Source organism: Chelonoidis abingdonii, chromosome 5 (genome assembly GCF_003597395.2).
Source record: "Chelonoidis abingdonii isolate Lonesome George chromosome 5, CheloAbing_2.0, whole genome shotgun sequence".
Taxonomy (NCBI): Eukaryota; Metazoa; Chordata; order Testudines; family Testudinidae; genus Chelonoidis; species Chelonoidis abingdonii.
In genome coordinates, this window is record NC_133773.1 from 58558670 (window position 1) to 58585487 (window position 26818).

Genomic DNA, 26818 nt, shown 5'->3' on the forward strand with positions numbered 1-26818 from the left:
GAGGTCATCAATTTCAGTCTAATACAGAAGATAAAAACCCTTCATCTAGATGGTGATTTTAAGGTAATTTTTTCTTTTTGTTTGGTAGGCAGGGCCGGCGCTAGCATTTAGGCAGCCTAGGCAATCGCCTAGGGTACCAGAATTTTTGGTGGGCAGCATTTTGGCGGAGGGGGCGGCCGGTGGCTCCGGTGGAGCTGCCACAGTGGTGCCTGCGAAGGGTCTGCTGGTCCGCGGCTCCAGTGCAGCTGCCACAGTCGTGCCTGCGGACGCTCGGCTACTCATGGCTCCAGCGGACCACCCACAGGCACGACTGAGGCAGTTCCATGGGAGCCGCGGCACCAGCGCGTGGGGCGGCGAAATTGCCGTCCGCCTAGGGCGTTCAAACCCCTAGCGCCAGTCCTGTTGGGAGGGAAACATAAAAGAAGAACTAGATCCCGTAACTTTTCACAGACTGCATCCCATTATTTCATGAGACCTAAACAGAAGTTTGTCAGACACAGGTAAAAAGTAGAGGTAGATGCTTTTTGTTTTTGGTGCAGGGGAGGGGAGTTACATTTACGTAGTCTTAAAGGCAAGGTGCATCTAGCAACTTCTAGCTTTTCAAATGAATCACCAAGGAATTATTAAATAATATAAAATAAGGGTGAACTGGAAGATTTAACAGACTGATAACAGAATGTCTTCTAGTGTTAGAAGCAGATAGATACAAGTTTTTATTAGTTACATATGAGGTGATTTTGGTTTCAGTCACAGTGAACCCTTTTCTTTCTAGGCTGCTGTTTCAAATCCAGCCTAGATCTCTACTGACTGCATGGCCTTCTGACAGCTGTTTTGTGTCTTAATATTAAATTAATAGGTTTCAGTCTGGTTTGCAGTAGACAGGTGTCCACAACACAAAAGTCATCATAATCAGCACTATTGATAGACACAGAGGTCAAGGACTGAAGAGCCATAAAGACTGAACTACCCTCTGTACGCTACTCCTGCCAGGTTAGTGTTGAAAAACATTGATAAAGCAGTGTCATTCACAAGGCATTGTCACTGCTTGTCTACTGACATAACAGGTAGGATACAGTACTTTTGCCAACAAGGCTGTAAAATCTCACTTTCACAAGCATTAATGTAATTCAAATTTAAAAATAAATCATCAATTGTCTAAGCATTAGGAAGAGTGCAGCATTCATAATAAGGATGTGTTAAGTATGTATGTCTCAACGTGGTTCTGAGTTAGGAGTATCTGAATATATCACCTACCTTTGGTTGTAAAAGCAAATGCTCCCAAGCATGTATCAAACTCTCCACAATCCCTTCTCCAAACAAACCTGCATCTACCGTTTCTGTGACAACCAGAGAAACCCTATGAAAAATAGTTTTAAAGAAAAGGTAGTTACAGTTAGTAAACTGAATCTAGAGGCAGCAAATGTTGATAAAAAGCTGTGCTATTAAAGTATTAATTCATGTAAGCGAAAAGCAAAACACATCCAGCAGAGAGAGATATTTTAAGTGGTTGTTATAACAAGTGTATAAACTCTGAGCAACAATTTACCATGAAACTTTCCAGACAATGCTTATGAATCATTAGGTATGAGAAGAACCTAAGACAAACATAAAAATAAATAGGACCTTTCAAACAGACTTGAAATATGGCAGACCATATCCCAGAACACATGCTTACATGTAAAATAAATTAAACAGTGATTAGCACTTGAAGGAGATTCCATAATTTTTTTGCTCTATCATCAGTTTGTTATAAGCACGCAAACAGTACAATTTTATAGTTATACTTTCAATGCAACTTCTAAGCAGGACATGAAAAAAGATTAGTGGCCACATATTACTCTTTAAATTAGTAATTTAATTTGAGACTAAAAGCTAAGGCACCTATATCAATCTTGGATTAATCTTAAATCTCAGTACTACCAACAGCAACAAGGCTGAAATGATGAATAAGGTGCAGTAAAACAGTGCTGAGCCTACACCAGCAACCCTTACTAGATTTCTGCTATTTAAACTTACAGCTCCCTGGAAGCATCCCACTTGAAAACAATTCAGATGTGCTGAAAACTAAAATGGTAGGTCAAACTGTGGTTTACCAACTCCAACAGCTTTCTGGGATGCTGAGTGGACTCAGTAGCCTAATCAACAGAGTTTTTTAAATACATTATAATTTGGTTAAAGCGAGACTACAATTTAACCCATAACCACCATACAAAAGGACATACTAGCAATAAAGATGAGAGGACAACTGTAGAGCAAATAAATACATACACCTTTCAAGACAAAAACAGAAAATAAAGCTAAAACATACTGATGCTACATGAATACATTTAAGTGTGAATAAAAACATATGAAGTTACCAATATTAGAAATCTTATAAACTGGACAAAAATATGCTGATGCCCTTTTCTGAATGCTACCAGAGAACCTTAACTTGCTAAGGATGAAATCATTGTGCCAGCTGCCAGCAACAAGTGTGGAGGTGCTCTGCAGAGGAATGTGTGGTGGGAGAAATGTGTCAGAACTAGAATCCACTCGGAGCAGTTGTAACATAGCCCTGAAGATAATTACTTCAGCCCAGTGTCTAAAGCAGCCCTCTGTGCTGCTTAAACTTCTCCAACCTCAGGGTAGAGGATCTGCAAAAGGACAATTCTCGCCAACCTCCTAGAGGTCACCAAGTAAGAAATGTCCACTTCACGTGTGGATCCCCTTACATCTTGTCTCACTCCTGAATACAACAGATTTCCTTTCAGTAATGAAGTTAAAATCCTTTGTTTATGGCATCTCAGACCTACCACAGAAATCAGCGAGATCTTCCAAACTTGACATTATAATTAATTGCAGAATTAAGTACAAGATGTACCAGAGCAAAACATCCATGTAAACATATTTGGTAATTAGAAAATATGGTTAAAAAGTTATTAAACATGTGAAAAAAAACTTGTATTTAAGCATGGTAAACTTGAAAGTTTTCTTAAGTATAAAAGTCTCTCAAAATAAACAAAGATGTCAAACTTCTAGGATGCAAGTCCACCAATGACTTGTATCCAATGGCAATCCAATGGCCAGAATCTAAAGTTAGACAAATTCCGATCAGAAATAAGGCCTAAATTTTTAACAGTGAGGATAATTAACAATTGGAACAACTTACCAAGAATTGTAGTGGATTCTCAATCACTTGCTAATTTTAAATCAAGATTGGATGTTTGGTTTTTTAAAAAAAGATATTCTCTAGTTCAAAAGGAATTACACTTCTACCCCGATATAATGCAGTCCTCAGAAGACAAAAAAATCTCACCGTGTTATAGGTGAGACCGCGTTATATTGAACTTGCTTTGGTGTTCCTTGTTCCCTGACTGCCCCCTTCAGAGACCCCTGTCCCTAATCACCCCTAGAACTCCACTCCCTACCCAACCCCCCTGCTCCTGTCCCCTGACTGCTCTGACCCCTATCCACATCTCCTGCCCCCGGACAGGCACTTACCGGCAACATCGAGAATGGGAGCAACGTGGCCCCAGCCCACTCCACTCAGCCACCTCCCAGCCGCGGCGCTCCACTTCCCACTGTCGGTGATGCCCCCCGTACTCACCTGTGGCGGGAAGCGGAGTGCCACAGCTGGGAGCTGGTGGAGTAGAGCAGGCTGGGGCCAGGCTCCACCACTTCCCATTGCTGGTGAGTGCGGGGAGGTTGGGGAAAGGATGCTCTCCAAACTCACCTGTGGTGGGAAGCAAAGAAACGCGGCCCCAGCCCGTTCCACTCTGCCACTTCCCATCTGCGGTGCTCCGCTTCCCGCCGCTGGTTAGTGTGGGGAGGTTGGGGAAAGGATGCCCTCCGCACTCACCAGCGGCAGAAAGCAGAGCAATGCTGCACAGCCTGCCCTGCTTTCCTTGCCCCAGCCCCAGTCATGTTGCTAAGGGGCCGGGGGAGGGGTCGCGTTAGGGGAAAGGTCTCACACTCACCTGTGGCAGGAAGCGGAGCGCCGCGGCTGGGAGCTGGCAGAATGGAGCGAGCTGGGGCCAGGCTGCTCCGCTTCTGCTGGCGAGTCCAGGGGTGGGGGGGATCCCTTCCTCCAAGCCCCGTCCCCTGAGCGACACGTCTGGGGCCAGAGCAAGGAAAGTGGAGCGGACTGCTCCCAGCCCCCCGCTTATCTCCCGGGCCCGCCTGGAACTGTGGGGCCCCCCACAGCTCCTGCCTCCTAGACCCTGGGAGGGGGGAAAGCCTCTGACTGCTCCCGAGACCCTCTGCCCCTTATCCAACCCCTCAGCCCCGGCCTGGCACCCTTAACATGCTGCTCAGAGCAGCATGTCAGAGCTTTACCGCATTGTATGCGAACCCATATTATATCAGGTCGCGTTATATTGGGGTAGAAGTGTATACTGGAGAATTTCTATGGCCTGTGTTATACAGGAAGTCAGACTGGATGGTCACAGTTGTCCCTTCTGGCTTTGGAATCCATTGATCACATTATGATTACTCCAGCAGTGAAGTATATATATTTTGAGAAACACCAACTGAATTTTGAAGATACAAGGCTAAATTTTTAAAATGCAAATTACTCTGAAGTCTTTGGTTTAAGCTGGTATGGTAATTTATTTTCTCATTGCACCTGAACAAAATATGGGATAGATTTTAAACTTAGTAGACAACCTTTTGAAGCTATGAACCTTTTGAAATCATAGATATTCATCCCAGATTTATATTGGACTGGGTTCCATCTTTCCTTTTGCTTTATCCCCTTAAGCTTATTTTTAGGATCAAGCCATTAGAAAGCACTCCAAAGAGGTGAAGAGTATCCATTACAGTCAACAGATGTACCACGCTGCAGGATCTAGAATTAGCATTTTTTTCCTCTTGACTAAGTAGTTAAGCTTTTGTAAAATCTCTAGGACAATAATTTCTTGGAATTGTGGACTCAAAACACCTACTGTACATAGATGTCTACAGTGGAACTAATCAGAAAGATAATAATGTAAAACTATTCTCCTGGAACCTTTATGATGTAAAGAACCTTACAGTCATTAAATAATGGTCTGGCATTGTTGCAAATGAATGGACCTAGACAGCTTACCAAACTTACCAGTCCCGACAGCACACACAAAAGCTACTGCCAAAAAATTTTCAAGAACAGCAGGAGGAAGACTCCTGACTGACAACCAGACACTGACCTAACTGACTGTATTGTTCTATTTTTTCCTCTTTGTCGCCTTTCAGGTTGTCTGTCCAAATGTTTTACCTGGTAGGTAAATGGTCTGAATGAATGAAGTTTACTCTAATATTGAACAGTGAAACATTACTTGCAATACAGTTAAATATGTCCTTCTATGACAGAGAAATATTAATCTAACAGACAAATTTTGTGGGAATTCTTAAGTAGCATTTCAATAGACAATTATTTTCTGTTTTCTGCTGAGTATGTTACAATGTGCAGTTCTCCACCTTCATGAACAAAACTGAAATAAGAAGATATCACAGTAGGCTATTTTAAGCTACCTTTCAGGTATGTGCTTTGGAATTTCTATATCAAGAGACTTTATAGGCAGAAGTTTGATCTCTCCTTCCATATTATTTGCTGCTACCACATCACAAGCAAGTTCATACATGGTCTTCGACAACTCACAGGCATAGACGCAAGGTGCACCAGCCTTCTTGGCAAACATACTGCAAAATAACAGAAATCACCATAGGAATTAGTTTATTCTTATCAAAATTTCAATTAGAAATTATTTTAGGTAAGAAAAGTCTGATTTTTTTTAAAGTATATTTACATTTACTGTAGCATTTATTTCATATTCTTAATACTTACTAGTACCTGATATCAGTACTAATGCAAACGATAGCACTTGGGTAGATATCAGATTCCCCAGTATACACTGTATTATCAGCAGTAGAGTTAGTCCAAATCTACTACAAAGATAATATGTATGACATAAAGGCAGTAATTCATACACTATAAGACCAAAGCAACCACTGTGATCATCTAGTCTGACCTCATGTACAAGGCCACAGCACCTCCCTGAACTAAATTCCTATTTAACTAGAGCGTATCTTTTAGGAAAAACATCCAGTCTTGATGTAAAAATTGCCAGTGATGGAGAATCCACACTGTCTTTGATAAGATGTTCCATTGGTTATTTACGCTCACTGTTAAAAATTTGCACCTTATTTCTAGTTTGAATTTGAATATCCACTTCCAACCACTGGATCTTGCTATACCTTTATGTGTTACATAGAAGAGCCCATTATCAACTTTTTCTTCCTCACACAGGTACTTATGTACTGTGACCAAATCATTACTTAACCATCTCTCTGTTAGACTCCAGGAGCTCAATCTGTTTAGTTTATCACTACAAGCCACGTTTTCCAATTCAACATTGTGACTGAATGAACATGTATTAAATCAGCATGTGGATACCAGACATATCATTAGTGACACAGTTCTAGGTCACAATAACAACTCTAGTAGTGTCTTTCCTTCCTTAAGCTTTGTTTTAATAATATATGAAAATTAATTTTCAATTTTTTCACAAAGGATAACGTAAAGGTACATGACAATGACTGCTAAAAAGCAAGTATATTTATATTAATATAGTTTACATTAAACATGCATTTATTACAAACCTCAGTATTCCTGTTCCTGCTCCAATATCTAGAACAGTTCTGCAACCAGAGCGGACCACCTTCTCAATTGCTTTCTGGTAAATCAGATTCCTGTTGGTGTCGTTAAGCATGATAAAGTGCCAACGTTCTACCAGCCAGTTTGCAACACGGTAAAAATTCTCCTTTGCATCAACAAAGTCAGGGTTTAGCTTCAGTGCTTTGTGGAAATATCCAGCTGCTTCATCTCTAAAGCCCATTCTAAAAGTAAAAATGACAAATAAATAATAAGCAGGAAGTATACAGTTTGCTTCCAGATATCTGAAACTTGAAGATGTTGGGAAAAATCACCACATTTTTAGACATTTGTTACTGAATTGTTAAGTACTGTTGTTTTTAATAACTGTTATAGTCACAATTTGAAAGCTACTTTATTTTGCTTTAAGGGTTATGTCTTCATATTGGGGGAGGTATACCTTGGGCAAACTATCAAAAAAAAGTGAGCTTTAACTAATTTAAGAGTGTTGAAAATAAGAATTTTTCATTTACAAGACTGTTTCAGAGAACGATCCCTTTTCTCTAAATATGCTCCTTTATAAAATGTTTTTATTAGAAAACCAAGCAATGTACTTGGCTAAAATTGAGTTATGAAGCACTACTGCACAAAGTCTCTATGTTTTCACATTTTAAAGGATATAAAACTTAAGTTCTTTAACCAGTGATATAGTGGTTCTGTGTCAAAAAGGATGAAGTTATCTTATAAAGTAAGATTTATAGTACTACCCTTAGTGATTTAAATACAAAGTACATAAAATATATCATTTATTGTACTCTGCTTCTACCTCTCCATTTCATACATGACTTTGCCGCTGTAAAACAACTGGCATCTTATAAGGATTATTTGCACAATAAAAACAGCAACAGTTAATCAGAAATGCAAGCCAGAATGGAGCCACGTCAAATCTCCAAAAACCAAAGCAAAGAAAGATTTTACCCAATCCAGGTGTAATGTATGACATCACAGCTCATATCAAATTGTCACAGCTTGAGTTACCAGTGTTTCCATTAGATCACAATTTTAAGATGATTATAATTACCATAAAATATTGCTCTGGGCTGAAACTCTCAATCCAGGAACAATTAAAAAATTAACATTTTTAAAATTTAAGAAAAACACGCAAGGAAAATATAGTCAGAAAGAGGTTTTTTTGCTCTTTATTTTAAAAAAAGAGAATCAGAGTGGACCACTCTAATAGCAGTGATCTGGATTTCCAGTTAGGAGTTATGGTTTCAAGGCCAAGTCCTATTCTAACACAACATGCTGGCAGGAACTTGAAGCATTGTGGGGGCAGCATGTGAAGCACGTTTCAGGGAAGGGAAATGCCTTAGGCCATGGCTACACTTGCAAGTTGCAGCGCTGGTGAGGGGGTTACAGCGCTGCAACTTAGCAGGTGTCTACACTTAAAAGCTCAGCCAGCACTGCAACTCCCTGTTTGCAGCGCTGGCTGTACACCTGGGTCCGCTTCCGGTGTAGCAAGTCCAGCGCTGCTGTTGCAGCGCTGGTCATCAGGTGTGGACACTCACCAGCGTTTTTATTGGCCTCCAGGGTATTAGAACTTATCCCAGCATTCCTTTTCAGCCTCTCTGGTCACCGCTTAGCACTCCACTGCCCTGGGTTCAGAGCCTGGAGAGGAGTGGGAGGGTGTAGAGTAACCCGAGAGGGAGAGCGGGGCTTGCCGCACTCTGGCCGGAGCTCCGGCCAGGAGAGCGGGGCTTGCCGCGCTCCAGCTGGGAGAGCGGGGCTTGCCGCACTCTGGCCGGAGCTCTGGCCGGGAGAGCGGGGCTTGCCGCACTCTGGCTAGTTGCAGACTCATTGAGGACTCTCATAGAATTGTCAGATGCCTTTCTGTAAACACACACACACACACACACACACAAATACTTCTCCGCCCCTTTTATCCAAGGAAAGGAAATAACAAGTATAGATCAAAATGCAAAACTACCAAACCATTTATTTTCATCCTCTATTCTACATCACTACAGAGCCTGGCCTTTAATCCGAGTTCTGCGTTAACTTGAAGAACAATGCTACACTTTTCCTTGTCATGACCAGATGCAAAGGCAATTCACTTGTGCCCAGGAGATCTACATTTTGTCTCCTGGCTCCTTGCATGCCTCTGCTTAAGCATTTTGTATGGTATGTAAACCACAGTCACAGGAGCTTTCCTTTCAGCCCTGAGGACAGGTATGCCGGACTTTACAGACGCAGTTGACAGCCCTTTCAAACCAGCTGGAACGGAGCCCCGGCCAGAGCGCGGCAAGCTCCGCGACTCCGCAATCCCGGCTGGAGCCCCGGCCAGAGTGCGGCAAGCTCCGCGACTCCGCTCTCATGGCTGGAGCCCCGGCCAGAGCGCGGCAAGCCCCGCCGCCCGGCTGGAGCTCTAGCTGGGAGAGCGGGGCCATGCCGCGCTCCCGCCGGCGCTTCACTCAAAGGAGCGGGACCATGGAGCAGACCGCAGCCGGGGATGGGGTAAGTTTAAAAAAATAAATAAATAAAAAGGTGCCCTCTTAGGCGGGGGGTCCGATTCCCTGGCAGCAGGGGTCGTTGGAACAGGAAGCAGAATGACCCGCACCCTTCCGTCCCCTTCCCACAACCCACAGCGCCAAAATGGGACGAGGTGCTCTGTGGGATAGCTGCCCACAATGCACCACTCACAACAGCGCTGCAACTGGTGCAAGTGTGGACACACTGCAGCGCTGGTCGCTGTCAGTGTGGACACACTGCAGCGCTGGCCGTACACAGCTGTACGAGCACAGCTGTAACTACCAGCGCTGCAAAACTGCCAGTGTAGCCACAGACTTAGATTGTTAAACAAAGACTAAGGCTCAAACCAATCAAGAAGAGGGGACCGTACAGGGTATTCATATTCTGAACCAGCCCTTCTTTATCTGAACTGGCTGTAATGTGGGATCTTTAGGAGAAACAGAACAGAGTAGAGGTAGAGGATTTTCATAACACCTACAGAAACGTGGAACATAACCATTTACAAAAATTAAGTTACCCAAAATTATAACTTTCACAGTGGCTTTCAACCATTCTGGTCTAATTTTTTATTAAATAACTATAGTGTGAGTTGGTAAATGACATTTGAAAGGCAGTATATTTTTAAAGTCCAAATGCATTTTTTAGGATTGAATAGTATGTTTAAGCAGTGGCTACTGTACATATATTTATACTGATTTAACAGATTTCAAATTCAGTATTACATACTTAACATTGTGCCCATGCTCAAAGATACTACCTATTCAGCAAAGCTGAATCAGATCCTTATATGTTTATTACTAATTAATAATAAATAGTGCATCTAAAAAAAATTGAATACAGATTACCACCAACCTGAAGAGATGTTCCCCCATACTATTACATATTATTTCATCATTAGGAAACAGTTCCAGGGCCTGCTCATAGCAGTTAAATAAATCTTGAATCCGTGCAAGAGAAGCTAGCTCTTCAGCCCATTTGAAGAGGGTAAACCGGAAAGTTTCCTGAAAAGTGACGCAAATATTGCTAACTCAGTAACAGCATATCAAAAGCAGGAAATTGACGGCACTGGAAACTTAGAGGAGGCAGGATGAAATTAGTCCTGAAACGAACATGAGCAGTTATTTCCATAATGCTGGAAGTGCTAGCTTAGGTTCTCCAGTGAGGTAGTCTATTCCTAGTACTTCAGCTACCCTTACCTCTAATCAGCACACAGCTTAACATGGCTCAGAGCTGTATGTAGAAAGTTTGTACAGTGCAAGCCAGTTCTAATAGTGTCTCATTTTTACAAACCCCTAAATTCACTCAACTTTTAAGATTAAATGAGTCAAACCCTATCCCTGAAGCACATACAGCTCTGGTTAACCAAATTACAGAGTCATCCATAACACTGCTCTGTTTCTCTTTAATTCTCCTTTCCATTCTTCAAAATAAGTTACATACAAAATAAAAGCAACATCTGTTCATTAGAAAGTTAACAGTGAAAAAATATAATTAAGATTGGACTATCTAAAATAATTCAAAAAGCACTCACCCTGACATCATTTTTTAGCTCAGGAGCTAGATTTAGTACCAGGAGATAATGGGCATATGCAGTTCCAAAATCCTGATCTTCCAGACAATGCTGAGCACTCTGTAAAGATCTGGAAACCAGCTCACGTCTGCCAGCTTCCTGACCACCTTGGTGACCACGATGAGATTTGGTATTAGAGTTGGGCATTTTGAAGAAAATTAACTGTGCATTCCCATAAACAAAAAGAAAACAAAAAAAGATTCTTATCCTAGAGTATTGTAAGTTGCAAATAAAAGTGACAGGTCAAAATATTTTAAAATTCTAGCATGCAATGAAGAAGGCCCCCCTGATCCTACAAAGAGTTGAAGATGTGCTTAACTTTACACATTCTGAGTTATTTCCACTGTTAAACATGTGTACAAGTCTCTACAAGGCCTAAAACTGCACAACTTTTTCTGCTAAACTTTTGAAAACCTTTTAGCATGTTTCTGGAGGATCAACTTGTTTTTATAAACTTATATATACACATGGAATTTCATGCTTAGCTACCCAAGAAATTTACAATTAAACTTCTTCAGTAATACAACTGGTGTAATATATACCCAGAGAAAATAGTTTCCATAAAGGGATACTGAGGAGGACAATCTACTTTGTACTTAACATCTAAGAGCAACAAGTTATGACAACTTTTTCCATAACAATAAAATGGAAAAATGTCATAGGAATTTGTGTATAATCTTATGCCACATTTTGTGAAATAGTGCCCCCTTTAATTTTAAATGCTACTTCCATATATAGGCCCCGGTCCTGCCTTCAGGATTTTCAGACTATATCCCGGGACTGAAAGATAATACAGAAAGCAAGTTTCCAATATAGTTACATCAGCAGAAATGTTTTCAAGATGTATTACACCACAAAGAAATAACAGTAATCCACATGAAAGTTCATCAACTATTCTGCAATTATGTAATTCCATCTACCTATGTAACATGAGTATGACAGACATGACAGTTATCTGAAGAGATGGATTAACTAAAGAGAAAACAGAACAGTAAGAGAAAAGTTCAGATGATGGATATACTTTAAAATACCAATGTAAACATCTGTTGATCAACTCTTTGGCAGGAAAGTATTGTTCCTATGGGAGGAAATGAGTGCCAGACACAGGAAAAGCTGCAACAGAGCCATGTTGATATCCATGCATTTTCTGCAGAAGCACTTTCACATGTATCAGGCTGGTGGGATTTCCCTCCTGCCAAACCCTGCGGGAAAACAATTTTCCTTAGTACCTGTTTGTTCTATTTTATGTCTGCTTGGCACTCATGCTGCAGGGATCATCCAACTACTTGTACTGCCTACATTAAATGGGCACAGTGGCCATTTCCTTTTATTTTTGTAGTTATTCTTTAAAAACACTCTGGGTGCAGGAGCATACGAGACACAGGCGTACCCTCTGTGTGACAGAATGAGCATATGAGGGGGATGGAATGTTCCCCTCTGTGAAGGAATGAGCTTATACGGGGGAGCAAACGCACTGTGGATGAGGGGGGGAGCACACGCACACCGATCTGAGGAAATGGTGCCTGCTAGGGAGGAGACGAGCTCCTGCCTGGGAAGAAGCAGCCTGGGGCGGCAGTGCTGACAGCGATCCAGGAGATGTAGCACGCGGTGGGGAACGGGAGACGAGGGCTGGTCACCTCAGCGATTCTTCCGGCGGGCCTGGCTGCACGCAGCATAGATCCGGAGCCGGCGGCGGATGCGCCAGCCGGGGGCCGCCATTTTTGCGCCGGGCGGAGACCCTGCCTGGCAGTTACAACCTCGGCGTAGGACGCCAGGTCCCGCAGGAGGCCGCACGCAGCGCCGGGCCGTGCGCGTCTCAGCACTTCGCTCGCCCACGCGCAGAAGTGAAGCCCGGGAAGCCGCGCCGCGCGCCGCCGCTCACCCGGCCGGCGTGACGTCACTTTGCACCCGCCAACACGACGGGCAACCTCAGTAAAGAGCATGCTCAGTAACGTCTGGTGAATCCGCTGCCCTTACTTGGAGCGGGGTGCGCTCTGCCCTCACGGGGGTGGAGCGGGCAGGGCTGATCACCGCGCACGGGCCAGACAGGCAGGGACAGGAGAGGGGCTGGTGGGACAGGCGGCGAGGACCTGATAAGCCCAGGCTACAATTGATTTCAGGACCGAAGACAATCAATTAACCAATAGGCGTGAGCGTGAGATAATAGGTTGAAAATGAGGGATCCCAATGTTCGACACCAAGAAGAGAGTCTCCAATAGCGCCCAGTGCTCCTCAAAGGCATCTAGGGAGTCAGTAGACCCCTCTCAGAGGCATGATTGGATAAACACCAGTCCGGCTTCCTCCTCCTGGTGTGATGGGTATCCCTCAGGAGGATACTGATGAGGTGGTCCCACAACCCTATGGGACTTGTGGGGGGAGGGGGTACTAGGATGAGGAGGCACAGGGAAAAGAGCAGCCAGAAGAGGAGTGGGCAAACTTTTTGATCAGGGCTGGGGCACGGGAAGGCACTTACCTCAAGCAGGGCTGGATTAACCTTTTGTGGGCCCGCCCCCAGGGGGTTCAGTACCCAAAGCAAGGAGCCAGCCAGGGGCACTGGGGCATGGCATAGTAGGGCAGCCTCGCTCCGCCCAGCCCAGTGCCAGGGCACTATTTACAAACTGGCAGTTGCCAGATGCACAATGGCCCGCCTGACCCAGTGCTGGTCACATGCCCCTTCCCATCAGGGGTGAGCCCATGTTATGCCACACAGCCCCCGCCCAACACTGGAACACCCATGCCCCCAATTCCCTATTGCCAAAGCCCCCCTAGACCCGCTATGCCCAGCACACACACTCCAACCCCTTTACACATGCGCAGTGCCCTGCACAACACCACAACTGCCCAGCACCCCACACAGAACCTCCACTCCCTAGTGCCCCAACACACAGAGATCTTCTCTGCCCCCTCAGCCCAGCATCACCCCCCCGACCCTCATAGACCCACTCCGCCGTGCCCTGCCTCCTGGCCCCACTCACTGGCCCTTCTGGGAGGTGACTGTGATTGCCAGGCTGAGCTGCCAGCATCCTGAGGTGGGGAATCACTCCAGCCCCTCAGAAGTGGCATGATCAGCCAGCCAGGGCCTGCGCCACCTGGGCTCCCTCGGGACCCACTTGCCTGGAAGGGCCCAGGCAAGCCCCCCACACAGTTCCTCTCCCCCAACTGGCCAAGACTGGCCACGCTTCTGCATCAGTCCTAGGTGGCTCAGCTCCAGGGAGACAGGTGGAGCCCCACAGGTGATTGGAAGCAGAGACTGCCTGGAGCCAGAGGTGCACTGGGGTCTGGGCAGAAGGCAGAGAGAAGCCGGTGGATAAGGCCAGTGAGTAGAGAGGAGCCCTCGGCCGGCCAGAGGGCAGGCCGAGAGAAGCGAGTGGTGGGCAGAGTGGGGGGGGGGGCAGCCAGTGGGCTCTCAAGGCACAGTGCACGCAGAGCAGGATGGGGCCCCTTCTGAGCATGGGCCCGGCTCCATGGCACCGCTGAAGCCCTTGTAAGCCCAGCACTAACCTCAAGCAGCTGCTGGAAGCAGTGGCATGTCTCCTCTCTGGCTCCTACACAGAGGGGCAGCCAGGTGGCTGTGCACACTAACCCATCTACAGGCACGACCCCTGCAGCTCTCATTTGCCGCAGTTCCAAGACAATGGGAGCTGCACAGTTAGGGTGGGGGCAGTGTGTGGAGCCCCCTGGTTGCCCCTATGCATAGGAGCCAGAGGGGGGACATGTCGCTCCTGGGAGCTGCCTGGAGCCACGGCACATGCAGAGCGGGACAAGCCTCGGACCCTGCTCCCCAGTGGAAGCTCAAGGGCTGGATTAAAATGTCTGAAGGGCTGGATGCAGCCCTTGCCCACCTGTGAGACAGAACCTCAGTAGAAGGTTCTGGAAGAGCTGGAAGAGGGGCTGCAACCGACACACCCTATTTAGATGTATGCCAGGGTCCCCTCTCACCACAAAGAGACAGGTGTTGTTAGGGGAATTTCTGTAGCTGCAGCTGATATTCCCAATGGAACATGGAACCAGAGTGGAGTACAGGCTGGTCCACCAGGGTCCCTTGCTCTCTGCTAGTAGCCACAGGTCTCACCATTTAGTGTCAGGACAGCACACATGAGGAAGAGGAAGTGGGTAGCACGAAGCACAAGTGTATACAGATGTTCTCTGGGTATGATTCAGAAGTGGACCAGCTGCTTATCATGCAGTCAGCTCAGGTGGCTTGTGGGGGTGGGGCCCAGTGGCAAATTTTGTAGGGTAAGGGTTGAAGGAGACCATCATCCTAAAGGGCTCACCGAAGGAAAGCAAGAAAAGCAGGAGGTAAGGCTGCCATCACCTCCTTTAACATACGTGAGCGGATGCCCAGGGTGGGCCACCCCATGCCCTGGTACCCTGATAGGGTGATCCACTGGCAGTGGTTGAAACAACAGCATGTGCGAGGCAAAGGGTCCCATTCCCTGTCCCCAGTGCATCTCAGCACCTGCCTCCCAGGGTTGCGTTTTTAAAGACCCAGTGCATCCCAATGCCTAGACAAGACAGTTCTTCCCTATCTGATAGTGTTCTCAGCTGCTAAAGAAAACTTGAATCATTCACTATTTTACATACTTGCACCCCCCCTCCAGAAATTATAATTATCACACATTTTTAATGTTTAAAAATCCCTTATCAGTTTCTATGTCTGCATAAAGCCTCATGGCAGTTCACAAATTTGTCTGAGCTGCAGTTCTGAATGTCTGAACTGGACTGGCTTTTTTTGAATCCACTGTAAATGTTGTTCCAGTCTAAATTATTTACTTTTTAAAGTGTTATTTTTATTAATCCTAGCACTTCATCATTTATCTTCACTAACATTGTGCAGATGGATGTCATTGTGCTATTTGGTTTATATTAGCAAAGAATTGTTGAAAATATTAATAGTTGCTAGTAGCTTCAGCAATCACATCTGCCAGTGTTTCTAGTATAACACTTCCTTTTTGGGAGTGTGCTATTAGTTTTTAGTTCTATTTTTTTTAATACACAAGTTTATTCTTTGGGATTATATGACTTCAAGTCTGACCGATTTCCTGAGTTCATGTCAAAACTTTTTCAGTTTCCTTTGATCTGTCAGTGGGAATTGCCTTTGTCAACTCTTACTTTGCCTCTCTATCCAGCACCCCAGTGTTTTTTCGTGTTGCCACTTGTGTGTAGAACACGGTTCCCAAATATTCACTAATGGCCAGATTTTTAGAATTTGAAAGTAACTAGATGCTTTTGAAAACCTGCTATTTGCCTAAATACCTTTAAAAATCTGGCAATAAGGTCACTGTGCATTTGTGAAAGGGTCTGGGAGGGGTGCTAGGTACAGCGGGTCCGGGGGTCCTTTGGCCATAGGGAATTGGGGATGTTCTGGTGTTGTGCAGGGACTGTGTGGCATACCATGGGCCCACCCCCGATGGGAAGGAGTATGCAGACAGCACAGGGCTGGGCAGGCCATTCTTGTATGAAATCCTTCTCAGAGGCCATTTCTACTGTAAATTTTACTAAATATAGATATAAAATCCCTTGATTGACAACTACAAGTATTCAAAAATCATGAATACTTGAAATGTATTAAATTAAAACAAACATTTGGGTTTTTTTAATTTGCTTTTTTTATTTCTGAGCCTCCAAGTGCATTAGCTTCATACTTTTGCTGTTACCTCTCACAAAGAAGCCACATACTTAAAACGGTTATACATTCCTATAACATTCAATACCATTTTGGATTTCCAGTAATGTGATTCCTCCTCTCCTTTGTAACTGAAATCCTTACTTCTATGATTCTATAAGTAATCCTCAATCCTGCACACTTTACTCGTCAGTTACCTGATTTGTTGTATATATTGATGTTTCTACTTAATTATTTATACTTCAAACTGCTTAGGGAAAAATCTCTGACTCTAGTGTATGAGTCACTCCACACACCCAGAGTGGAATGGTATGTGCAATCACTTGATGAAAAACATAACAAAATATTTAGCAAACTTAAAAAGCAAGGATACATTTCAGTGCTGTTCTTCATTCTGGTATGTGCACTGTTTTATACTGACCAAAAAAAAAAAAAAAGATTTTTTTAAAGTGATTTATCCTGTTATTTCTTTGCATTTGATCCACAGGTGACATAGTGCTGATCTCACCTTATGCCTTTTGGTGACACAGCTAAAGTTCCTTGTCTCCATTGTTTTTTTACAATGGGATAGCTAATGCATGTTAGGCCTGGTCTACACTACGCGTTTAAATCAATTTAAAGAGGGTTAAATCGATTTAATGCTGTACCCGTCCACACTACAACGCTCTTTATATCGATATAAAGAGCTCTTTAAATCGATTTCTGTAGCGTTCTTGCAGGGGCAACCCCTGTGAATACTGACACGGAGCAGCTGTGTCTCTGATAACACTGGATCTCATTACACTTGCCTATTATTTCTGCAGGACGGACTCTATTTTAGAAACCTAAGGGAGGAATTGACTCATTGCCAAGTGAGTCAATCCCAATTTTGCTTTCAGAAATTTTCAGCCAGGGGCACTCATGATAGCAGCGGACATACAAAGAGGGAGAGAATACCGTCATCTCATTGCCAGTTTTCTCCGGCAGTAGACGGTACAGAACGACGCGGTAGCCAATCTCTGCTATCATTGCAAAAGCAGTGATGCTGCTGTGTAGCGCTGGAGTATCGCCTCTCTGTCCACGGCATCCAGTACACATTGGTGCCGGAAAAAAAAAAAAGCCTGAACGGGCTCCATGGTGCCGTGCTATGGCATCTGCCAGGGCAATCCAGGGAAAACGGCGCGAAAGGATTGTCAGCTGATGTTTTCCAGAGGAAGGATATGACTGACGACATTACCCATACCAGAACCACCCGCGACAAATAATGATTGAACCCAGAATTCCAAGGCGGCGGGGAGACTGCGGAACTATGGGATAGCTATGGAAGAGCTACCCACAAATGCAACGCTTCAGAAATCGACGTTAGCCTCGACCATGGACGCACAACGCGAATTACTGTGCCTAGTGTGGCCGCAGAAATCGAATTTATAATATCAGTTTTAAATCCGATTAGCTAATTCGATATTATCCCGTAGTGAGATGTGGCCTTACGTTACCCAGTGGCAGAAATCACACACTTTCTTAGGCACTGAGGATCAGACTATAACGCTGACTGAGAATGTTAGATGAATTATTCATTGCTTGAAAACTTGCTACTATTATGTGTACTAAACTGCTCCCTTGCCATGAGAGGGTTATTTGCATGCTGAATGTCTGAACTCCCCTCCCATTTTTATGGGTGTCATGAGAAGCAGTAAAGCGTTTTAGACTAAGGAATAAAAATTGATTTTTTCCCTTTATTCCCTTCCTTTTTAATGCTTGTCTACTGATGTGACACTAAAGTGTGAAGTTGGTTGATGTAAGTTAAAGCACTAATGTGTAGATACTCTGTTCAGAATTAAAGTGGCCTTAGTTTTTGAACAGCAATCAGGGGAACCACAGGCAAGCTGCAGAATTCCTTTCCCAAAAACATTTATCAACCCTTGACTGGCTTTGAACATTTTTCAACTTTTGCTAGTCCAGTTGTCACAGGCTGTGGGGTTAGAACATGAGATTGATAGATATACCTGTCCATGAATTTGCTTCCCCAGACAAGATGATGGGAAAAGCTGGATAGCAATTGTGACAGGTGCCCTATCCATACACTGCTGGCTACTCTGAACCCGAGTAGGGAAAAGGTTGGATAGCAGATTGTGACATGAACACACCACATCACAAGTCTACCTTGCTACAAGATGGGAAAATACAAGGCAGCAAATTGTGACAAGGCGCAAAAGAGAATAGCCTACAGATCAGTAACTGCTACCAGTAGCAAAATTTAACATTTGCCCTTTTAAATCTACTTTCGTAAGAGCACGAGTGAGGAATGTGGCTGACTTATAAACAGGGACTGACTTTTTATCCATCTGAGCTTCCTTTCAGGGATTCTGTAATATTTTAGGAGAGAAAGCCATTTTATCCAGATCTCTGCCCCCTATACCACCATGGACGCCTAGACTTGTACGTATTCCTAGTAAGGACCGAGCTTAAATTTAAACAGTTATTACTTTTTTCTAAATACACAGTAATCAACCCCTGCTGTCCACAGCAGTTTGCTGTCCCTTACTGTGTCCCTGCTGTCCAGAGCCCTGCCCTCCAGGGTGGAATGAAGATGACTTTGGTCTCTGTAGAAGATGAAGATCACCAATGTGATGTCTCCTGTGTCATCCTGGAATTAAACCTTTTCCAGCTCCAGAGTACCCCTGGCCAGCTGAGTCTCACCCTGCCTTCAGTCACCATGTCCCTCCAGACCCCAGTACCCTTTCCCTCAGTGGTTCTGGCTCAATAGACCCCACACTCTGGTGTCTTCCTCTACAGGAGGAACCCCCACCCTCTAAACCCCACCTTGCTTGTGACTACTGCCAGTCATCATCTATCCCCTTTCACTGGAGCAAACTGCAGTCTATAAGGCCCACTCATCATGGTGTTAGGTTAGAAGTTAGGTTAGGATAGCCAATGCCTTGCCTATCCTCACTGCCTCTGCAGCCCAGTACCTTTTTAGAGGCCTGCGCATGGGGTTTACCAACCTGGAGCTCCAGCCTACTCTGCTTCAGCTCCTGCTCCTCTCCAGACCCGGAGAGACCCATATTCTGACTTTCCATAGCCCTTATGCAGGTCAGCTATGGCCTGATTAAGCCAGATCAGCACACTGGGTGCTCCTCATCCACCTACTGGCTGCTTTTAATCCCTGTTTCTGCAGGAGGGGGCAGCTGTCGCCAGACAGTCTCCACACACTCCACTGTCTATTAAACAGCTCTCCACACACAAAACTTTGGTAGAGATGACAGGGTGTTGCTGTGTGAAATGGAAAGTGGGGGACAGGGGCACTAGGAGCGTGCAAAGAGGGACGTGTTTAGGATTAAAGGAGGCTTTTGACAGTATGTGGGAGCCCTTGCCCTCAACTAGCCACCCTATGGATTTTTACCCGGCCCAGAGGACGCACATTTTACAGGCATGCTTGCACAAACACAAATATAGGGCCTAATCTTGAAGCGTTTAAATTATGCAAGTGGAAATCGCTGAAGGAACTGGACTTCTTGCATGAAGTGAAAAACAAATCACATGAAAAATTTTTGGCAGGATCTGGTCCGTTAATATCATCACTTGAATCAAAAGATACCGGTACCAGTATGCTAAGTGAACTGTCAGGAAATGTAAGTAAAACTCCCCTCAATCTAAAAATTTTATTAAAGTCATGAGATTTAAAAAATCATTGTGGGTTACTTTTATTTATTTTGAGTTTTTTTACCTAGGTCCACTTGGATTACATTTTTCAAGCTTTTCCTCAACTATGGAGTCTAGTAAACTATTTTTATAAAGCTGAGATTCTTTGAGTATTCACATTAATCAGAGTGAGGCTTAAAGAGAAACATAAATATTGTGAGCATAATAATCATGAGAGTTGTCAACTGTTGAGGTATTGTAAATGTATCAATATAACAACTTATTATGATTCACATTTTAGTATGGGTCAAATTGCACACTAGAAGGCAATGAGTAATGAAACAATTCATTTTAAAAAGTGTATCTAATTTCATAGTGGTAGATTCATTTTAATACTGTCTCATGCCTTTCTTTTAAGGGCATGTTCACGAGTTCACTGAATAATCAAGTTTACATCTTTTTCCCACCCATTATAGACCTCCCCACCTCCCGTTACACCATCCATCCAAAGTAACCAACAAGTTTTGAGGTTCTCTCCACAATGTTCCACTTTCTCGTCTTGTTGCTGGCTTGGTGTGTGGATAGGCTCAGGAGTAGAGGAGAATCAAAATAAATTATCTGGTGTCTCTTCTCGTGCTTAAACTCTTATGTCTCAGCTGCTTCCTTTAGTCACATATTCCCAACTTCAAAATTCTATAACATAGCTGCACATAGAGCTCCGTAGTGATTGAATGATCAGGAATATATAGTGCAGAAGAATAGGGTGACCATACGTCCCGTTTTGTGAAAGGAAAGTCTCTTTTTTAAGTCCTGTTCCCAGTTGTCTGACTTTTGGGAAAGTGTGGCATTTGTCCTGTTTGCTCTTGGCCAATTTGATCCAGGTTGGAAGAGAGCAAATGTGGACAATCCCACTTTTGGCAAAAAGTGGGGGCATAGAACGTTGCGGTGGGGGAACCAGTTGGCAATTCGCCCTGCGCGGGGGGGGGGGGAAGGGGAATGGCATCAACACCAGCCGCCAGCCTCACGTTTGGGAAGGTAGGGGGGGGCAGGCAGGACTCCAGAGAGCAGCAACACCTGCCTTACTTGGGGAGGGGGAGGAGAGCCTCTGTCAGTGTCCTGTTTTCCCTTATATTTAGGATTATCTCACTTCCTTCTGCCCCCTTTACTTTCACTACTGTTAAATTAAAGCAAGCCACATTGACATTCAGAACCCACCTATGCTTTCCATAATTGAGCATGGCATATCCCTTTCCCCAACCACACACTGCTTGTATGGGGGTCTCAAGGAAGGGTAGCATAATGCTGGCTACCTCAAACTTACATCACTGGAGGATTCCCCTAAACAGGAGTGAATAATCCTCAACTACATTCTAAACACCAATTTATGTCTATGTTAGACTGCTGTTTGAAAATGAGGTAAGCCCACGGCAATGCATTCACTTCTATTTACACCACTTGAAACACATCTTCTCTGGAGTTTGTATCAATTTAAGCTTACATCGCTTCACTTTCTATGACTATAAAGATGTGGGTTGCATAAATGCTATAATTCTGGAAATATATCTTTTTTAATAGCCTCGTCCACTAGTTTTGGCTAATTTTCCCTACTCTCTATTCCAAAGGACAAAGAAGCAAAGGTGCGCCTGTGAATTCCCTTTGTATTAAATGTATGTTGTTTTCCTGGGCTGCTGGTATAAAATACTTATCTAAAGTGACCTGATCAACTTTCAGTAAGGTATGATCCCAAAGACTTTGCTGGTATTGCTTGAATAGATGTGTAACCTTTGATATGTGTTCTTTAAACAGCGATGTAGATAGGATTTTCCCCCACCCAACCATCGCAGAGCTCTCTGCTGGGTCACATCAGACATGTGTTTTATTTTACTGGACGAAGTTACAGGAAGAGACAAGATGATTTTTCTTTGGTGACAGGATTGAACTGGGATATCCAAAAAAGTAGTAGTTACTCAAGTCTAGTAAATATATACAAGCCATTTTTTGGGGTAATTTGTTGGCAGTTTAACATTGTTTTGGCTTGATTTGAAAGGACTGACGTGCTATTCATATAGCTGCTGCATTGGATATCTGATGGAATGTTTCCCCCAATTATAAATTCCTAATGTTAATATAATGGAATGTATTTTTACCTCACAAGTTGTGGTATATGATCTCCAACAGAGGACACTGTCATATATTAAGAATTCTGTATTTTATATTTTATCAATTTGTTTTTTTAAACTTCAGCTAACACAAACATTTTCAATATTTTTCCTGTTAAATGACAAATATTTGTTTTATATAAAAACTCCCTAGTGTATGCAACCCATATTGCAATATTTCTGGTGTATGATTAATCAAAGCAATTAATAACAAATAGGGGGAAAAACTATTCTATTTACTTCTGAAGCAGATGAACGGCAATAAGAAAAAACTGGTGAAGTAAATTTGATATTTGAGAAAAGTTTAGTTTCAATCTAAACAGCAGCATGGATGTTAATATAGGATTTTTTTTTTTACTAATGGTGTCCCTTTCACTGTATATGATTCTATTATGTCAGAATGAAGCTAGCCGTCTCAAAAAAAAAAAAAAAAAAAATGAAACAAAATAATCTGAAAATACAACATCACAGCCAGATAACAAGATCTGGCAAATTGGACCACTGCATCAGTGTCAGGATATTTGGTTGTAGTTCAACTGCTCCCTGACTTGCTTGTGATTTCAGATGATATCAATCACTTTAGATCCATTTTTTCAAAGATTTACTACAGAGCTGAACTTTTGGGTGCCCAAACTTGAGACAGATGGCCTGATTTTTTTCAAAGGTGGTGAGCACTCACAGCTCCACTGATTTCTGTTAGCTTAGAGCTGACTTTGTGGAAGAGACACACTTCTCATTTTGGGTACCAAAAAAACTAAGGCATGTAAACATAGAGCTACTTTTGAAATTGGTTCTTTAACTACTACAGGCAGATTTTCAAGAGTCAGCACCTTTATTAGGCTTCTCACAGGATCCACTCACCAACTGAGGGTGCCAACTCCTAGCTTACATTTGGGGATTATCACCACTCTAGTCCAATGCCACCTTTCTGCTGCTTGCTTGCATACTCCGCTCCACTCTCTCTCCTCCCTGCAACTCTGGATGCTAGGTCTTCCTTGACACTCCGCGCCGCCCCCCCCCCCCCCAGGTTCACTATGTTTTTCACTTCAGGGTACCAAATCCCATGGACAACCATCAATAGGCAGTCTTGCTTCACTGCCTGGTCGGTGCCACTTCCCCAGTGGCTGAGTTGGAAACTAGGCCCCCCACTACATTCAGGCTCAGTCAGGGACCCTATACGCTGGAAACTGTGGGTCTCTGCCTTTCCCTCAGACCTTGTTGCTCTTTCCCTGACTCCTTCCTGACAGCTTCTGGCTTCACCCTCCTAGGTGCATCAACAGCCTACTTCCTCTGCAATCCTTCTACTGTCAACTTACTGGCTTTATACAACTCCTACTGTTCTTCTTCCCAGTCGGGATCCATCTTCAATCAGTCCTTCAGGACCAGGCTCTCCCCATGCAGGCTTTCAGAGTTAATTATTCCTAAATTTACTGGCTCTGCCTTGTGTGGGGTGAACACCTGATCACAAATCACCAAAAAAGTGGGTAAGATTTTCACAGAGATCAGATGTCTGGGGGTGCTTGAGTTCTTTTGAAAATTCTAATCATAAGTATTCACAGTGGGAGTTGTTGCATGTTGATACTTTTGAAATTACTGGCCTTATTTAGGCTTGCTAAAGGGGGACGAGAATCTTTGAAAATCTGGTCTGAGCTTTCTTGAAATTTGGTCCATCTCTGTTCTCTATTTCCCATAAGAAAAATGGGATATAAGATCCACTAAATCTTTGATGAACCCAACTCTATAGAAGCTAAGCATTAGTTAGGTTATTATTAATTTATAGGAATGTATAACGTATTGAATGTCCATCAACAGAAAGTTTTGAGAAAACAGACTTACTGAAGGACCTTTTAAACTACTCACATTTACAGAGCTTATTGTATCAAAGCTCAAAAGTTCATATTTTGTTATATACCATATTGACACTAATATTACATTTTAACTATGTCACACGTTAACTATTCTGTTGTGTTGTATGTGGATATATCAGAAAGATATATCAGGGCTTGTCCTTACCCATACGCAAGTACGCAGTTGCGTGCTACTGCAGCCTTCTCCAGCTCTTCCCTAGGCCCCAGCCCTACCCGTTCCGCTCCCAGCCCCAGCGGCCCCTGAGGACTCCAGAAGCCGGTTGGGCTGCAACTCACTGGTGAGTAGAAGCAACCTGGCCCGAGCCGCTCCACTCTCCTGCATCCTAGCCGTGCGCCGGCAAGTCCTGGGGGTGTTCCTCCTCCCCCAAGCTTGGGAGCCCAGGGAAGTGAACAGCTTGACCGGGTCCCCACTTTCCTGCAGGAAGTGGCCAGCCCTCCCCCGGCAGAGGCTGGGGCAGGGTCCCCCAGCCCCCCTGCGGGAGGTCTGGAGCCAGCCCTCCCCACTCCACGGAGGCCTAGGATGGGGCCCACACAGTCCCCCCATGGAGCCTGGGCCATCCCCCCGCGCATGGAGCTTGGGGCCACACACAGCCCCCCATGCGGGGGAAGGGGGGGCTGCATAGGGCAACCAAAATGCTAGGGATGACCCTGATATTTTGCCCTCTTTTGACAAGTGGCTAGTCAAGTTTCCAGCTCAGTGGGTGGTCCAGTTGGGAATAGAAATTGGTGGTAGCCAGGTATTTCTTTTTGCAATCTTGTTATTTACAAGGAATATACAATTCCTGTGTCTCTGACCACAGAAGATCAAAGGAAAAAAAGGAGCAGTTTACTCAGTTTACCATCCCCACAAGTCCCCTGTAGCCAACACCAGACTCAAAAACTCTTCTCCAGCTTCTCCAGGTCTACATGCTTAAAGCTCTCGCTTGGCTTTTCCATGCCTCTCTTCCTCTGCCTTCTTATCTGTGATCTTTTGTGTGTCTCGCCTATGCCACACACACCTAAACCAAAACAATCTACTCAACCCACACTGCCCAAAAAGTTCCTGGGTGGGTTAAACACACTTTTGTTTCTAGGTGGGGCTTAATCCAAATCATAAACAAGTTCACCCAGCTCATTAACAGTATTGTAAAAACTGCATGTTTCATTTTTAACATTTTCCAGTAGGTGTCTTCCAGGTACTGTGTTAACGAAGCTTTAAAAACACACAATATATAGACACACTACAAAAAAAAAATGCATAATCAAATTTGTTTCAAAATTGCATAGAAATATTCAACGCATTGAGTCCAATCCACTTGGGGAAAGTTGGAAACAGGTGAGTAATAAGTTTGCTATTACGGTTACAGAATTAATATTTCCTAGTTCACGTATAGCCTGGTATAGCTACTATGGTGGGATTTTCAAACTCACCGCACTAGTTTCAGCCAATGCTAGCGTTCCATAATGGGGTTCATGAGTACTGTACAAATGAGAAACACTATTTTTCATACACGGTCCCATGATGTACAGTTATCCTATTGCTACTGTTTACTTCCTCCTCAAAAAAAGCCTACTTCTTTCCTTAACAACTTTGATTCTCGATGATCCTTTATAGACTGTTAGGAAGGTCACTTCAAGGTAAAATGATATTTTCCAACAGCAAACAGCTTTTCTGAAGCTTTTCTGACAAGAGGCTTTAGTTTCTGAGACAAAACAATAGTTAATGCATTACGATAATATAATTTAAACTATTATACTATACAGTATTGCTGTTTGTTTGTGGCATGCCTCCCAAAATAATCTCTCCAGTACTTTCTGGGAATTTCATTCTACTATGTTATAATCAGTTGATTCAGAAAAAGATGGTGTTTTAGGTGCTAGTTATGAGGGTCGTGTCATAAACAGATAGCTAAAGTTAAATGTTCTTTTACTGTAAAGGGTTAACAGAGGGAACCAAACAACGCTGACAGAGGACCAATCAGGAAACCGGATTTTTCAAAGCATCAGGGAGGAAATTTGTGGTGGTTCCTTGCTGTGTCTCGTTCTCTCTCGGTTCTGAAGAGTAATCTCTCTATCTCTAGGCTTTAAAATCTTCTGTTTCCCAGTTTGTAAGTACAGGTATAAGACAATATTCTTTATATTGTTTTGTATTTACTGTGTGTAGTTGCTGGAATTTTAATTGTATTTCTTTGAATTAAGGCTGTTTATTCATTTTTGTTCTTTAAGCCATGACCCTGTATATTGTTTCCCCACCTATGATGCAGAGACCATTTTTAGTCTTTTTTCTTTCTTTATAGTAAAGCTTTCTTTTAACAATTGTGGATTTTCTTTTTCTAGTTGAGGCTCAGGGGATAGGAGATTCTCTGTGCCAGGCTATGGGTCTCTCTCAGGGAAGACTGGGGGGGAAAAAGAAGGAGGCGAGGAAGGTGATGGTCCCTCTCTGTGTTTGTGTTTCAAGGACTGTGAGAAACACTGGTGATTATTCTAGTGTACCCAGGGCGGGAAAATCTGGGAGAGGTAAGAGGGGGAAAGAAGTGGGTTATTTCCTTTGTTGTGAAGACTCAGGGCTTCTGAGTTGGGGTCCCCAGAGAATGGTTTATGGGGAGACGCAAGAGTGACCATGACCTGGAAATTCTGGCGGTGGCAGCACTATCAGATCCACAGGCTGTAATTAAGCTTTGGAATGGTTCATGCCAGGCAACCCAGATTTTGGACGCTAAGGTTCAAGAATGGGATGGACAGGGTGGAATGAGTAAATCTCCACTTCTCAGATGATAAGCTCTTGGCTATGGGACTGTGTTTTCAGTATGTGTGTATGCTTCCTAAATAATAGAGGCCTCAGGTCTGATTAGGACCATA

At 43.7% G+C, this 26818-nt stretch overlaps 3 protein-coding genes across 11 annotated transcripts in view; 1 reads left to right on the top strand and 2 right to left on the bottom strand.

Moving 5' to 3' along the window:
- TMEM184C (transmembrane protein 184C) overlaps nucleotides 1-33 on the top strand; it is a 42981-nt gene extending 42948 nt beyond the window's left edge. Inside the window, exon 11 of the transcript XR_012655963.1 lies at nucleotides 18-33. The gene's annotated coding sequence lies outside the window, so the exon portion shown is untranslated. The remainder of the gene's footprint in view (nucleotides 1-17) is intronic.
- The window catches only part of PRMT9 (protein arginine methyltransferase 9), a 344299-nt gene extending 331687 nt beyond the window's left edge, over nucleotides 1-12612 (bottom strand). The window contains exons 1-7 of one of the 9 annotated variants that reach the window (XR_012655962.1): nucleotides 12344-12599; nucleotides 11738-11908; nucleotides 10668-10868; nucleotides 9989-10137; nucleotides 6616-6852; nucleotides 5488-5655; nucleotides 1255-1357 (exon numbers count right to left, since the gene is read on the bottom strand). Coding sequence is in view for 8 of the 9 variants with exons in the window: in XM_032793216.2 (XP_032649107.1) it covers nucleotides 1255-1357; nucleotides 5488-5655; nucleotides 6616-6852; nucleotides 9989-10137; nucleotides 10668-10868; nucleotides 11738-11908; nucleotides 12344-12382 (1068 nt within the window). In the remaining variant the exon portion in view is untranslated. Of the gene's footprint in view, nucleotides 1-1254; nucleotides 1358-5487; nucleotides 5656-6615; nucleotides 6853-9988; nucleotides 10138-10667; nucleotides 10869-11432; nucleotides 11487-11737; nucleotides 11909-11935 lie in introns of those variants that run through there. The other 8 variants (XM_032793216.2, XM_075066313.1, XM_032793218.2 and 5 more) reach the window with 8 other exon arrangements.
- The window catches only part of NR3C2 (nuclear receptor subfamily 3 group C member 2), a 651149-nt gene that overhangs the window by 80235 nt on the left and 544096 nt on the right, over nucleotides 1-26818 (bottom strand). The gene's annotated exons all lie outside the window — the stretch shown is intronic.